Genomic DNA, 14,203 nt, shown 5'->3' on the forward strand with positions numbered 1-14,203 from the left:
ACACAGGAACATGTGAGTATGTCTGATCACAATACGAGGCTATAGCAGGGTCCGACATAGGTCCAGGTGGCCGACACATGGGAACATGTGAGTATGTCTGATCAGGTTAGACAACTTTGTTTAAACCAGGGCAATAATTTCTGATTCAAACATTGTGTTACTTAGGATTATTCTTTCGTATCAAAAATTACAAAGTCTAACTGATAATCTTTAGTTAGTGCTGATACGGCTACATGAAGTGGCTAAAGTTCCATACATTTGAAGTTGTAGGATGTGTGAGCAGGTAAGCTACCAGTACATTCCTACCTTTTTCTTGTGGATTGGCCTATATATATACTCACACGCAAAACGCAAGTCGAGTATGCAGTATACATGTTATTTATTTTCAACAGTAAAGACAAGAAATACTAATACTAATTTGACTGAAGACAGTTTAATGGATAAAAGGACGACATAATTGTTTTTTTCAAATGTTAAGGGCTTACACAGTTTCGGGTCAATACCCAAAATGTCAGTCAATATCTGGTGTGACCACCATTATCATTGATCACTGCCACACATCTCCTGTACATTGAGTGGATCAGACAATTTTTGAAGGCCCTAGTGATCCTCCTGCACACATTCAGAGCAGCTGTGCGTAGTTCATGGGTAGTTGTAGGGACTGGGCGCACATTGTGCAGACGCCTTTGAACCTCATCCCACAAGTGTTTGATGGGGTTCAGATCAGGGCTGAGGGCTGGCCACAGTAGAACACGGATGTTGTGTTGTTGCAGAAAGGCCATGGTAGCTCTGACCAACATTCAGAAAGCACATGGGTCCAAGTCTCGCATTAAGTCCAGTCCCTGCCCATATCATGACGCTAGGTCCAACCCATGGATCTCCTTCCACAACCTTTCTGTCAGCGAAACGATCCCCTCAACGCCGCCAAATTCTGACTCTTACATCTCCATGGGAGACACAAAAGCGACTTTCATCAGAGAAGATGACACGCCTCCACTCACGATGATGCCAATTGTGATGACCCTGTGCCCACTGAAGTCGTGTTTGTCGATGCCGTGGTTGGAGAACAGGACGACATGCTGGTCGGTGACATCTGAGGTTGTTGGAACGGAGACGTCGGATTACAGTATCCCGGCTAATGTGTTGATGATGTGTTCCTATGGTCTGTCAAGCACTTTCACTTGCAGTTAGGAACGGCTGTCGCTGGTGTTGACAGGTAATCTGCCGATGTTGTCGAGGTGTGGTGACCCTAGGACGACCGCTCCGAGGAAGGTCATCTGTGGTCAATGTAGGAGACGGTAAATTGTGGTTATGTTAACATTGAAATGACGGACATCTTGGACAGACTCTTCCAGCTTCCAAACGTCCGATAGCCTGGTTTCTCTGAATTTGAGTTAGGCGTGGCATTGTTGACCAAGGAGTGGTAGGTCCAAGAATCGGCCACAGTTTTATAACCACTAAAGTTCGTGCATTTTCGATTTCGTGATAAATGGGTGCATGATACCCACATATTCATTGAAATGGTGCCTTTTGGCGATTCGTTTTTTATGTTGCGTTTTTACTCGGGGGCTTCCAAAATGCAACCAAAAATATTGATAACACCATCAGGCTTCACTACATGCTAAAACTCGTATCAATTTATGGTTCCGTGTTTGTTACCTATTTGCTTAAAACCACTTGTGTTTCTTTTGCGTGTGAGTATACATGTGTGTGTTCACCTGTTTGCAGGCAAAGGGCAAGTCGGATCATTACTGGATTGTGGGAGTGGGGGAACACCCACAGCAACTCAGGTAAATCTCCCTCCTGCCGCCAGTGAACAGTGCGTCCGGTGTTCACTCACTGGCGGACTCGATGCAATGTGCAGCCACTCTGTCAGCAATCAGTGGGTCACATGACCTGGTACTAACTAGTGAGAGACCAGGGTGTGTGTGATTCAGCTCATGTTCAAAAGACAACTTGCTGTGAATGATGACAATATTTCTGATGCTGCTTTAAGCTACACTCACTCACTCACTCAATCAATCACTCACTCACTCATTCACTCATTCACCATGTCGGGGTTAATTGTTGCACCTGCTGTTGTCGGGGTTAATTGTTGCATCTGCTGTTGTCAGGGTTAATTGTTGCATCTGCTGTTGTCGGGGTTAATTGTTGCATCTGCTGTTGTCGGGGTTAATTGTTGCACCTGCTGTTGTCAGGGTTAATTGTTGCACCTGCTGTTGTCGGGGTTAATTGTTGCATCTGCTGATGTCGGGGTTAATTGTTGCATCTGCTGTTGTCGGGGTTAATTGTTGCATCTGCTGTTGTCGGGGTTAATTGTTGCATCTGCTGTAGTCGGGGTTAATTGTTGCATCTGCTGTTGTCGGGGTTAATTGTTGCACCTGCTGTTGTGGGGGTTAATTGTTGCACCTGCTGTTGTCGGGGTTAATTGTTGCATCTGCTGTTGTCGGGGTTAATTGTTGCATCTGCTGTTGTCGGGGTTAATTGTTGCACCTGCTGTTGTCGGGGTTAATTGTTGCACCTGCTGTTGTGGGGGTTAATTGTGCACCTGCTGTTGTCGGGGTTAATTGTTGCATCTGCTGTTGTCGGGGTTAATTGTTGCATCTGCTGTTGTGGGGGTTAATAGTTGCACCTGCTGTTGTGGGGGTTAATTGTTGCATCTGCTGTTGTCGGGGTTAATTGTTGCATCTGCTGTTGTCGGGGTTAATTGTTGCATCTGCTGTTGTCGGGGTTAATTGGTGCACCTGCTGTTGTCGGGGTTAATTGTTGCACCTGCTGTTGTGGGGGTTAATTGTTGCACCTGCTGTTGTCGGGGTTAATTGTTGCATCTGCTGTTGTCGGGGTTAAGTGTTGCATCTGCTGTTGTCGGGGTTAATTGTTGCACCTGCTGTTGTCAGGGTTAATTGTTGCACCTGCTGTGTTGTGTGTCCAGGTGTATCCCTTGCAAGGGAGCCAGATATCCTCCCACCCTGCCACGCCCAGCTGTGTCAGTCATCCCCTTCAGGCTGCCGATGTGTGAGATGAACACAGAGAAAAGCCAGTATGAGGTAAGGTAAAAATCTTAAAGCCACAAATATCATCTTGTATATATTATCCTGGAAAATCCATATCTTGGGGAATCTCCCCCATAATCAATCTTTGTGAGGGTGACTAAGTGGTTGTTTGTTTGACAGGAAACTTTCCTAAGGACCTGCCTGTTTGCTTCGTCACTGAGGGTGCCAGGGGCAGACAACTCTGACCTGCAGGAGGCTCTGCGCCCAGCACAGGAGGCTCTCATCAAGCTGTTTGCCGTAAGTTCCTTCATCCTGGTACTGCAGCTGATGCAGCTGTCTCTTACATGGAGTCCAACTTGCCAATGTCAACTTTCTGCAAAACAATGTGATGATGTTTCCCATTGTTAGTGTTTGAGTTGATTCACATACATGTTTCACATTGCAGCTGTTGGCCAGGTCAGACCGGGAGGCATGAGGTCTCTGTTAGTGTTTGAGTTGATTCACATACATGTTTCACATTGCAGCTGTTGGCCAGTTCCGGCCGGGAGGTATGAGGTCTCTGTTAGTGTTTGAGTTGATTCACATACATGTTTCTCATTGCAGCTGTTGGCCAGTTCAGGCCAGGATGCATGAGGTCTCTGTTAGTGTTTGAGTTGATTCACATACATGTTTTACATTGCAGCTGTTGGCCAGTTCAGGCCGGGAGGCATGAGGTCTCTGTTAGTGTTTGAGTTGATTCACATACATGTTTCACATTGCAGCTGTTGGCGGAGGCATGAGGTCTCTGTTAGTGTTTGAGTTGATTCACATTCATGTTTCACATTGCAGCTGTTGGCCAGTTACGGCCGGGAGGCATGAGGTCTCTGTTAGTGTTTGAGTTGATTCACATACATGTTTTACATTGCAACTGTTGGCCAGTTCAGGCCGGGAGGCATGAGGTCTCCGTTAGTGTTTGAGTTGATTAACATACATGTTTCACATTGCAGCTGTTGGCGGAGGCATGAGGTCTCTGTTAGTGTTTGAGTTGATTCACATACATGTTTCTCATTGCAGCTGTTGGCGGAGGCATGAGGTCTCTGTTAGTGTTTGAGTTGATTCACATACATGTTTCACATTGCAGCTGTTGGCCAGTTCAGGCCGGGAGGCATGAGGTCTCTGTTAGTGTTTGAGTTGATTCACATACATGTTTCTCATTGCAGCTGTTGGCCAGTTCAGGCCGGGAGGCATGAAGTCTCTGTTAGTGTTGAGTTGATTCACATACATGTTTCACATTGCAGCTGTTGGCCAGTTCAGGCCGGGAGGCATGAGGTCTCAGTTAGTGTTTGAGTTGATTCACATACATGTTTCACATTGCAGCTGTTGGCGGAGGCATGAGGTCTCTGTTAGTGTTTGAGTTGATTCACATACATGTTTCACATTGCAGCTGTTGGCCAGTTCAGGCCGGGAGGCATGAGGTCTCTGTTAGTGTTTGAGTTGATTCACATACATGTTTCTCATTGCAGCTGTTGGCCAGTTCAGGCCGGGAGGCATGAAGTCTCTGTTAGTGTTTGAGTTGATTCACATACATGTTTCACATTGCAGCTGTTGGCCAGTTCAGGCCGGGAGGCATGAGGTCTCAGTTAGTGTTTGAGTTGATTCACATACATGTTTCACATTGCAGCTGTCAGCCAGGTCCGACCGGGAAGCGCGGGCCCTCGAGGTGTGCGAGATGATGCAGGAGGAGCACACGATGCAGCTGGCCATCAAGTACGCCAGTCGCCTCAAACACATGCAGCTGGCCCAACGCATCAGTGAGCTGGCACAGAGACGAGCTGAAGAAGAAGACGAAGAGGAGGAGGTAGCTGAAGAAAGGTAGAGGAGAGCTGTGTATCGAGGTGACGTCACAGCATCTAGTTTAAGGCCCAACCTGGGCCGTGTATCGAGGTGACGTCACAGCATCTAGTTTAAGGCACAACCTGGGCCGTGTATCGAGGTGACGTCACAGCATCTAGTTTAAGGCACAACCTGGGCTGTGTATCGAGGTGACGTCACAGCATCTAGTTTAAGGCCCAACCTGGGCCGTGTATCGAGGTGACGTCACAGCATCTAGTTTAAGGCACAGCCTGGGCCGTGTATCGAGGTGACGTCACAGCATCTAGTTTAAGGCCCAACCTGGGCCGTGTATTGAGGTGACGTCACAGCATCTAGTTTAAGGCACAACCTGGGCCGTGTATCGAGGTTACGGCACAGCATGTGCTGTGAGTCCAGGCTTGGGGGGCTCATTACTGAATATATTCACTTGTTAAGTTGTTTGTTACTTCCTATACACCAGCGGGGCTTCCAGGGTAGTACTGGTCCCCAGTCACCTTACACCAGCGGGGCTTCCAGGGTAGTACTGGTCCCCAGTTACCTTACACCAGCAGGGCTTTGAGGGTAGTACTGGTCCCCAGTCACCTTACACCAGCGGGGCTTCCAGGGTAGTACTGGTCCCCAGTCACCTATACACCAGCGGGGCTTCCAGGGTAGTACTGGTCCCCAGTCACCGTACACCAGCAGGGCTTCCAGGGTAGTACTGGTCCCCAGTCACCGTACACCAGCAGGGCTTCCAGGGTAGTACTGGTCCCCAGTCACCGTACACCAGCAGGGCTTCCAGGGTAGAGTGGTCCCCAGTCACCTATACACCAGCAGGGCTTCCAGGGTAGTACTGGTCCCCAGTCACCGTACACCAGCAGGGCTTCCAGGGTAGTACTGGTCCCCAGTCACCTATACACCAGCAGGGCTTCCAGGGTAGAGTGGTCCCCAGTCACCGTACACCAGCAGGGCTTCCAGGGTAGAGTGGTCCCCAGTCACCTATACACCAGCGGGGCTTCCAGGGTAGTACTGGTCCCCAGTCACCTATACACCAGCAGGGCTTCCAGGGTAGTACTGGTCCCCAGTCACCTATACACCAGCAGGGCTTTCAGGGTAGTACTGGTCCCCAGTCACCGTACACCAGCAGGGCTTCCAGGGTAGAGTGGTCCCCAGTCACCTATACACCAGCGGGGCTTCCAGGGTAGTACTGGTCCCCAGTCACCTATACACCAGCAGGGCTTCCAGGGTAGTACTGGTCCCCAGTCACCTATACACCAGCAGGGCTTCCAGGGTAGTACTGGTCCCCAGTCACCTATACACCAGCAGGGCTTCCAGGGTAGAACTGGTCCCCAGTCACCTGTACACCAGCAGGGCTTCCAGGGTAGAGTGGTCCTAAGTAACCTATACACCAGCAGGGCTTCCAGGGTAGTACTGGTCCCCAGTCACCTATACACCAGCAGGGCTTCCAGGTTAGAATGGTCCCCAGTCACCTATACACCAGCAGGGCTTCCAGGGTAGAGTGGTCCCCAGTCACCTATACACCAGCAGGGCTTCCAGGGTAGTACTGGTCCCCAATCATTTATGCTTGTTGTACAAGACGGCTACATGGATGTGTGGTCAGATTGGTTGATGGCAGGTCATCTCAACATGACTGCATGGATCTAAGATATCAAGCACTGGATTGACTGTTCCAGACTTCATTATTCACCGACTGACATTGTATAGCTGGAATATTGCTGATTGCGACGTCAAGGATCAAACAAGCCAAACTAACTACTGGCTGTGTTATGTAGTGAGGACATTGCCTGCTCTCGAAGGAACGGAAGCGTGGCGCAGCGTGATGAGGAAAACATGGAGGAAGAAGAGGAAGAGGCTGATGTTGAGGAGGAAGATGATACAGATCACAGTACTGGTTCGTACAGCCACACTTCAGTACTGAATACACTCTGTTATGGTTATACCGATAGTATTAGAGGTGTTGCCTGATATACCAACAGTAGGTTTTCTAAACATTACTGTCAGTGTATTATCAGATATATATATTGAGGAAGGAATGAGTGATACTAACTCACACCCTCTCTGGGCAACAGGTAGACATGTCAGATAATTCAGTATGAGTATGGAGGTGTGTTGAGTTGAGTCGTAGTGGGACGACAAACCCATGCATTGTTGGACCACAATGTTTCACTTCTCGCTAGAAGTATCGCACACTAAGTAAAAAATGTTGATTCTTACCTTAAATGTTTGGTTTTATAACTGTTACACCAAACACTTAGTAGTGAAAATTTGTAGTGAAAACGTACATTTTTTTATCCATTGCGCCATACTTGACACTGCTAACTGTAAATCGTGTGCCAGGAATTTGGCGAACCTGTGTATGAACGCTGGGGCTTTCGCGCCACAGACAAGAGCACATGCAAGTATTGTTATACATATGGGTGTCTCACGTGTAACAATACTGGTCATTTCCAGGACCCAAACTGAACCTGCAGCCCCGAGAAGTTCAGGCCAAGACAGCCAGCAAGTCCGTTCTGGCTCGTTCTAACCCTTTCAAGGTACGTCCCCTCCCTCATCTCGATACATCACACTCTCATAAAGATATGTTGTCTTACCATGAAGATTCAGTGTTGAATATTGCACTGCCTGTATGACACTATGAGTGAGTATCGTGTGTTTCATGTAGGAGATATGTTAATTGTTATGACCTCGGACACAATGTTGTTGCAGGTTTCAAGTCAGCGTTCTATTGGTCATCCCACCAAAGGGAGTCAAGTGTTTGACAAACTCTCCTTGAAGACCGACAAGTCGGACAAGCCGATCGTGCCTCTTCCTGTCACCATCCGAACCAGCAAGTCAGGCGGCAGCAAGAAGGTATGCCACAACAACAGAACACTGACACACAACTGACACACCTCCCACCTCACACCACACACACACAACTGACACACCTCCCACCTAACACCACACACACAACATACTTCACACAACACACACCTCACACAACACCACAACCTCACTCCACACCACAACCTCACTCCACACCACAACCTCACACCACACCACAACCTCACTCCACACCACAACCTCACTCCACACCACAACCTCACACCACACCACAACCTCACTCCACACCACAACCTCACACCACACCACAACCTCACACCACACCACAACCTCACTCCACACCACAACCTCACACCACACCACAACCTCACTCCACACCACAACCTCACACCACACCACAACCTCACTCCACACCACACCACAACCTCACTCCACACCACAACCTCACTCCACACCACAACCTCACTCCACACCACAACCTCACTCCACACCACTCATCTCGACACATACCTCACACCACACCACAACCTCACACCACACCACAACCTCACTCCACACCACAACCTCACTCCACACCACAACCTCACTCCACACCACAACCTCACACCACACCACAACCTCACTCCACACCACAACCTCACACCACACCACAACCTCACACCACACCACAACCTCACTCCACACCACAACCTCACACCACACCACAACCTCACTCCACACCACAACCTCACTCCACACCACAACCTCACTCCACACCACAACCTCACTCCACACCACAACCTCACACCACACCACAACCTCACTCCACACCACAACCTCACACCACACCACAACCTCACACCACACCACAACCTCACTCCACACCACAACCTCACACCACACCACAACCTCACACCACACCACAACCTCACTCCACACCACAACCTCACTCCACACCACAACCTCACTCCACACCACAACCTCACACCACACCACAACCTCACTCCACACCACAACCTCACACCACACCACAACCTCACTCCACACCACTCATCTCCACACATACCTCACAAGCAACACAACACACACTACACAACACACCTCACACACACCTCACACATGTGATAAATGTCACCAATCTTCCTCTTTCGAGTCATCAGGTGACATCTACTTACCTTCATCCGTGTTTCAGACGAAGACGATTTCCAACATGTTCAGCAAGAACAACAGTGCTGACAGCAATGCATCCAGCCACGCTGCAGAACCCAAGGCAGACCCAGAAACCCAGAACAGCAAGCCGTACGTGCAGTCTGATACTTCCTCAACACTAACTACAGGCAGCAAGCCACACGTCTGTAGATCAGTGAGCTGCAAGGTCTGACCCTAAAAAAGCAGGATGTTGGTTTTATGGAAAGTTTGTCAGACCCAATCCTTCAGGGGACACGTGGCCCGTATATTGAGGCTGGAGACTCTTGTAGTGCTCAGTTGCAGTCCATGTTCTGTCGGCATGGTTTGAATTCCAGATTGCCCACATTAGACCAGTCTTTGATCTGTCCGTGCCGTGTATATTCTTCACAAAGGTGGATCATGTCTGACATGTCACTCGGGGCGCCAATCTCATTAAAATCAGATCTTAGTTCTCGCTACCACTAAACAAAAATCTGAGGACATCCCATTACGCGTCACGTCACGTCATGAACTTTGACCGATCAATGGATTGACCAATCAGAAGGAAGCTTTTTTTGTGCTTTACAGGACCAATTTCAAATTGTCGACTTCGCTTCGAAACATGTTTTGACAAATTCTCGATTACAATTTTGAAACCTGAACAAAAGAACATTCTGGAATGGCTAATAGATGTTCTAGATTGTATGGATTCAGTCGTTAAACCCGTAAGTATTGTTCTGAATACCCCGTGTTATGCATTTCGAGGTAGAAATCACATTCCGACTTTCATGATCTGGTAAGCGAAGCTCTGATTAGTCGGATGAAAGGTTGTTCTGACGCGACCCCATATGGGATGTCTTCAGATCTTTGTTCAGTGGAAGTGAGAATTAAGGTCTGGTTTTAATGAGATTGCTCAGGGCGTTTTTGTCACAATAAGCTGTGGATTGTTGCTGCAGTCTCATCAATTGTTGTCTGCTGTCAGGTCGGTCAGTGGCTTCCAGTTATGGCTGGAGGAGAACCGTGAGGAACTGGAGGAGGAGAGACCGGACCTCAGTCACGAGGACTTGAGTCAGGTGGCAGCCGAGAGGTTCCGTGCTCTCCCTAAGGAAGAGAGACAGGTGTGTATACATAGGATAGACTAAGGGGGACAGGTTTGTATACATAGTACATTGCTACACCATAGACTAGGGGGGGGGGGGGGGGGGGGGATGGACAGGTGTGTATACATAGACTAGAGGGGGGGACAGGTGTATATACATAGACTAGGTGGGGGGGGGACAGGTGTGTATACATAGACTAGGGAGGGACAGGTGTGTATACATAGACTAGAGGCTAGAGGGGGGGACAGGTGTATACATAGAGGGGGGGACAGGTGTTATATACATAGACTAAAGGGGGGGACAGGTGTATATACATACATCTGGGACAGAGGAGAAACAGGTATATACTTTACACAAAGTCTAGTCTAGTTAATGTATGCCAGTAGATTAACACAGATGTTTGTTTCCTAGACCTGGTCACAGAAAGCCAAGTCAAAATCAGCTGCCTCTACAAGTCCTGATGGCCGCAAGCGGAAACGCGTGGAGGAAGACAGCAGTGAGAAGCCAAGCAAAAAGTCCACCGTGAGGCCTCCTCTGTCACAGTCTACCAACACAAAACTGAGTAGCTTCGCCTTCTCGAAAGACTGAGTGCAAAGCTTTCTATTGGCAAGTCAGTTTGAAGCTGGCCATGTGAAGCTTTCCTTCCTTCAGACAAAGCTGTGGACAGTAGCTTCAGACACAGATCTAGACACAGCTACTGGAGCAGCAAGGAGTCTGGGCTTGTGATTCCCAACAGTCGTGAACACGCTGTATGGGGTGTATATAATATATAATGTATAAATTGTAACATACAACATGTGTTCGTTGTTTTTTCACAACTACATGCTGTGCCTGAACAGTGGCTCAAATCTAAACCCTCTGATATTTATGTTCCAAAGCAGGGAATAAAACTTAAAAGTTTCTGAAGAAGCCACTCTGTAAACCCTATTTTCTTTCATGAGCAGCATGTATTCATTCCTAGGTGCAGGGAGTCCATCTCTTATATGGACTCCCTGACAGGAGAGTCACAATCTCTCACCCAGGCACATGGAGTCCATCTCATTTATTGACTCCCTAACAGGAGAGTCGTGATATCTCAACCAGGAGCAGGCGTAATATTTCTCTTATATTGACTCCCTGACAGGAGAGTCGTGATATCTCAACCAGGAGCAGGTGTAATATATCTCTTATATTGACTCCCTGACAGGAGAGTCGTGATATCTCACCCAGGAGCAGGGAGTATATCTCTTATATTGACTACCTGACAGGAGAGTCCTGATCTCTCACCCAGGAGCAGGGAGTATATCTCTTATATTGACTCCCTGACAGGAGAATCCTGATCTCTCACCCAGGAGCAGGGAGTATATCTCTTATATTGACTCCCTGACAGGAGAGTCGTGATATCTCACCCAGGAGCAGGGAGTATATCTCTTATATTGACTCCCTGACAGGAGAGTCCTGATCTCTCACCCAGGAGCAGGGAGTATATCTCTTATATTGACTCCCTGACAGGAGAATCCTGATCTCTCACCCAGGAGCAGGGAGTATATCTCTTATATTGACTCCCTGACAGGAGAGTCCTGATCTCTCACCCAGGAGCAGGGAGTATATCTCTCATATTGACTCCCTGACAGGAGAGTCCTGATCTCTCACCCAGGAGCAGGGAGTATATCTCTTATATTGACTCCCTGACAGGAGAGTCCTGATCTCTCACCCAGGAGCAGGGAGTATATCTCTTATATTGACTCCCTGACAGGAGAGTCCTGATCTCTCACCCAGGAGCAGGGAGTATATCTCTCATATTGACTCCCTGACAGGAGAGTCCTGATCTCTCACCCAGGAGCAGGGAGTATATCTCTTATATTGACTCCCTGACAGGAGAGTCCTGATCTCTCACCCAGGAGCAGGGAGTATATCTCTCATATTGACTCCCTGACAGGAGAGTCCTGATCTCTCACCCAGGAGCAGGGAGTATATCTCTTATATTGACTACCTGACAGGAGAATCGTGATATCTCACCCAGGAGCAGGGAGTATATCTCTTATATTGACTCCCTGACAGGAGAATCGTGATATCTCACCCAGGAGCAGGGAGTATATCTCTTATATTGACTCCCTGACAGGAGAGTCCTGATCTCTCACCCAGGACAGACAGGAATGTCACTCATTAACTTACTCACCCAGCATCTCACAGAGTATGAACTACATATGGCAATTGAAAGTCTATTGTATTTCTGTAGTCTATCTCTAAGGTCTTCTCGGAGAGATGATGTTCGGGGTTCGATCCCCAGCAGCATCATACCGAGAGACATGAAAAGTTGGTGCTTGTTGTTACCGTGCCTGGCGCTCAGCATTAAAGGACTAAAACGAGGACTCGTCTGCTCGGAGTCATGATACTGGGTATTCATGTTAAACTGCGGCATGGTATCTCCGTGGGCTGGCACTATAAAATCAGCATTAGTCTGGACTAGTACAATTTTTCAGCAATACTCAAGCTATATGATGTCGGTCTGTAAATAATCGAGTATGGACCAGACTATCAAGTGATTAACAACATGAGCATGGATTTACGTTGTCGGGATAAGATGACATGCACCAACCAAGTCAGGGAGCCTGACAACCTGATCCCTGTTATTTTCCTCTTATGACAAGCATGGGTTGGTTGCTGAAAATCAATTTTCTACCATGATCTTCTGGGGTGATTGGTACAAGCAGACACACACACATAAGCACATCTATATAAGTGCTATGATCTTGAAAGGGACCTTAAGCCCCATTCACCTCAACTCTCCTGCAGGAATAAGTTCAAATTTAGATGGCGCAGTCTACCGATACTAACTGCCAGTTAGGACTTGCGTGTAGGAAAAAAAACTGCATGCCCTAAAATAGGGCGACAATGTAGGCCTCGTGGGAAGAGCGCTCGGAGACTATTTAAACCCTCATTTTGTAGAAGTTGTTGAATATATGACACATGGTCACTGCTGGTGCTTGCATTTTCCCTCGTCAGGTACATGCGTGCAGACCACTTCCGTGGTCTAGTGGATAGAGCGTCTGCCCGGAGAACGGAAGATCGGTGGTTCATTCCCAAGGCCGCGTCATACCAAAGAACCTTATAAGATGGCACTTGTTATCCTGTCTGGTGCTCTGTAATAAGGGGATAAAACTTGGACTGGGCGGCTCGGGGTCAGTATACTGTTTCTAAGTGATGCTAAACTGCGGTTTAGTATCCTAGTGGGCTGGCACTATCACATCAGCATCAGTTCGGACTAGTACAGGCAGCACGCACGACTTGGCTGTACATTAAACCCTATTTCACATCATGCAGCAAAGCTAGGTACAGTTCTTGGGATCATCGAATGATCTATCGAGTAGTTGAGACAAGCCTGTTGTAGACAGCGACTCGGTGTGGTTGTGTAAACCGGCTTGCTGGACAGAATATGTGCCATCGTACCCTGTGTGGAGTATTGGTTCCTGTCCGGTCCAGACGCCTCCGTCGTGATAAATTGCTGTCTTGGACTCGATTGACTGGTAGACTTTATAGCCGCTCACAATAGACCGGATCGACCCAGAGTGACATTTCAAACGAACGAGCAATCTTATATACCTAGGTGCCAAGGATGAAACCGAACCACGGTGAGGCTCGCAAAGCACCTTGAACTGAACACGTGTGGGTGCTTTTAGATTATTTTCTTTGAACCATTAGGTTGTTTTTTTATTAAATGTAATCTTGAAACAATACGAGTGAGTGAGTGTAGTTTAACGCCGCTTTGGATAGTATTCTGGACAGTTATATCACGGCGTGACAGCTTGATGTGGGAGGAAATCCTGAAGTAATGCAAGTCTTAGACGATTGCCACGAGACTCACGAGCACGGGTATGGTGCTGGCAAACCTAGCTAGAAACATAATCGGTTCGAACCCACGGTCGTGGGTTTCTGGTGTGCCCAATGGACGCAACTCTGCACAGTCTAGATATCTATACCAGGGAGATTATGCAAAGATACCTGTCTGTACACAAGCCTAAAGGATATGCCGACCTTGGACGCTGATGTGTGTATGTGACTGCAGTGTAGGAGGTGGTCCGTCCAGTGCGGTACTGAGCGGTATACAAAGCCAGCTGACGACTAGTCACCATGCGAGTTAATGACGTTATTGCTGGGATCATCTACAATTAATCTCTGCTGAAATAAACCAAGTGATTTAATAGGTATCGAAAAGGTAGTTTTAAAACTCACAAACTTGTAAATGCCAAAGCCGGTCTACAGCCGATGGGCTGAGATATCTTAGAGGTGCCATGAATCTGAGAAACACAG

At 48.0% G+C, this 14,203-nt stretch overlaps 1 protein-coding gene across 1 annotated transcript in view; it reads left to right on the forward strand.

Moving 5' to 3' along the window:
• LOC139443110 (WD repeat and HMG-box DNA-binding protein 1-like) overlaps positions 1-10,627 on the forward strand; it is a 37,253-nt gene extending 26,626 nt beyond the window's left edge. Inside the window, exons 18-27 of the mRNA XM_071224053.1 lie at positions 1,729-1,790; positions 2,933-3,047; positions 3,174-3,290; positions 4,654-4,844; positions 6,617-6,735; positions 7,296-7,378; positions 7,551-7,694; positions 8,839-8,945; positions 9,796-9,931; positions 10,325-10,627. Of these exons, the coding sequence (XP_071080154.1) occupies positions 1,729-1,790; positions 2,933-3,047; positions 3,174-3,290; positions 4,654-4,844; positions 6,617-6,735; positions 7,296-7,378; positions 7,551-7,694; positions 8,839-8,945; positions 9,796-9,931; positions 10,325-10,501 (1,251 nt within the window). The 3' untranslated portion in view covers positions 10,502-10,627. The remainder of the gene's footprint in view (positions 1-1,728; positions 1,791-2,932; positions 3,048-3,173; positions 3,291-4,653; positions 4,845-6,616; positions 6,736-7,295; positions 7,379-7,550; positions 7,695-8,838; positions 8,946-9,795; positions 9,932-10,324) is intronic.
• The last annotated feature ends 3,576 nt before the right edge of the window (positions 10,628-14,203 follow it).

This window comes from Haliotis cracherodii, unplaced genomic scaffold (assembly GCF_022045235.1).
Source record: "Haliotis cracherodii isolate W230 unplaced genomic scaffold, xgHalCrac1.p SCAF_5, whole genome shotgun sequence".
Taxonomy (NCBI): domain Eukaryota; kingdom Metazoa; phylum Mollusca; class Gastropoda; order Lepetellida; family Haliotidae; genus Haliotis; species Haliotis cracherodii.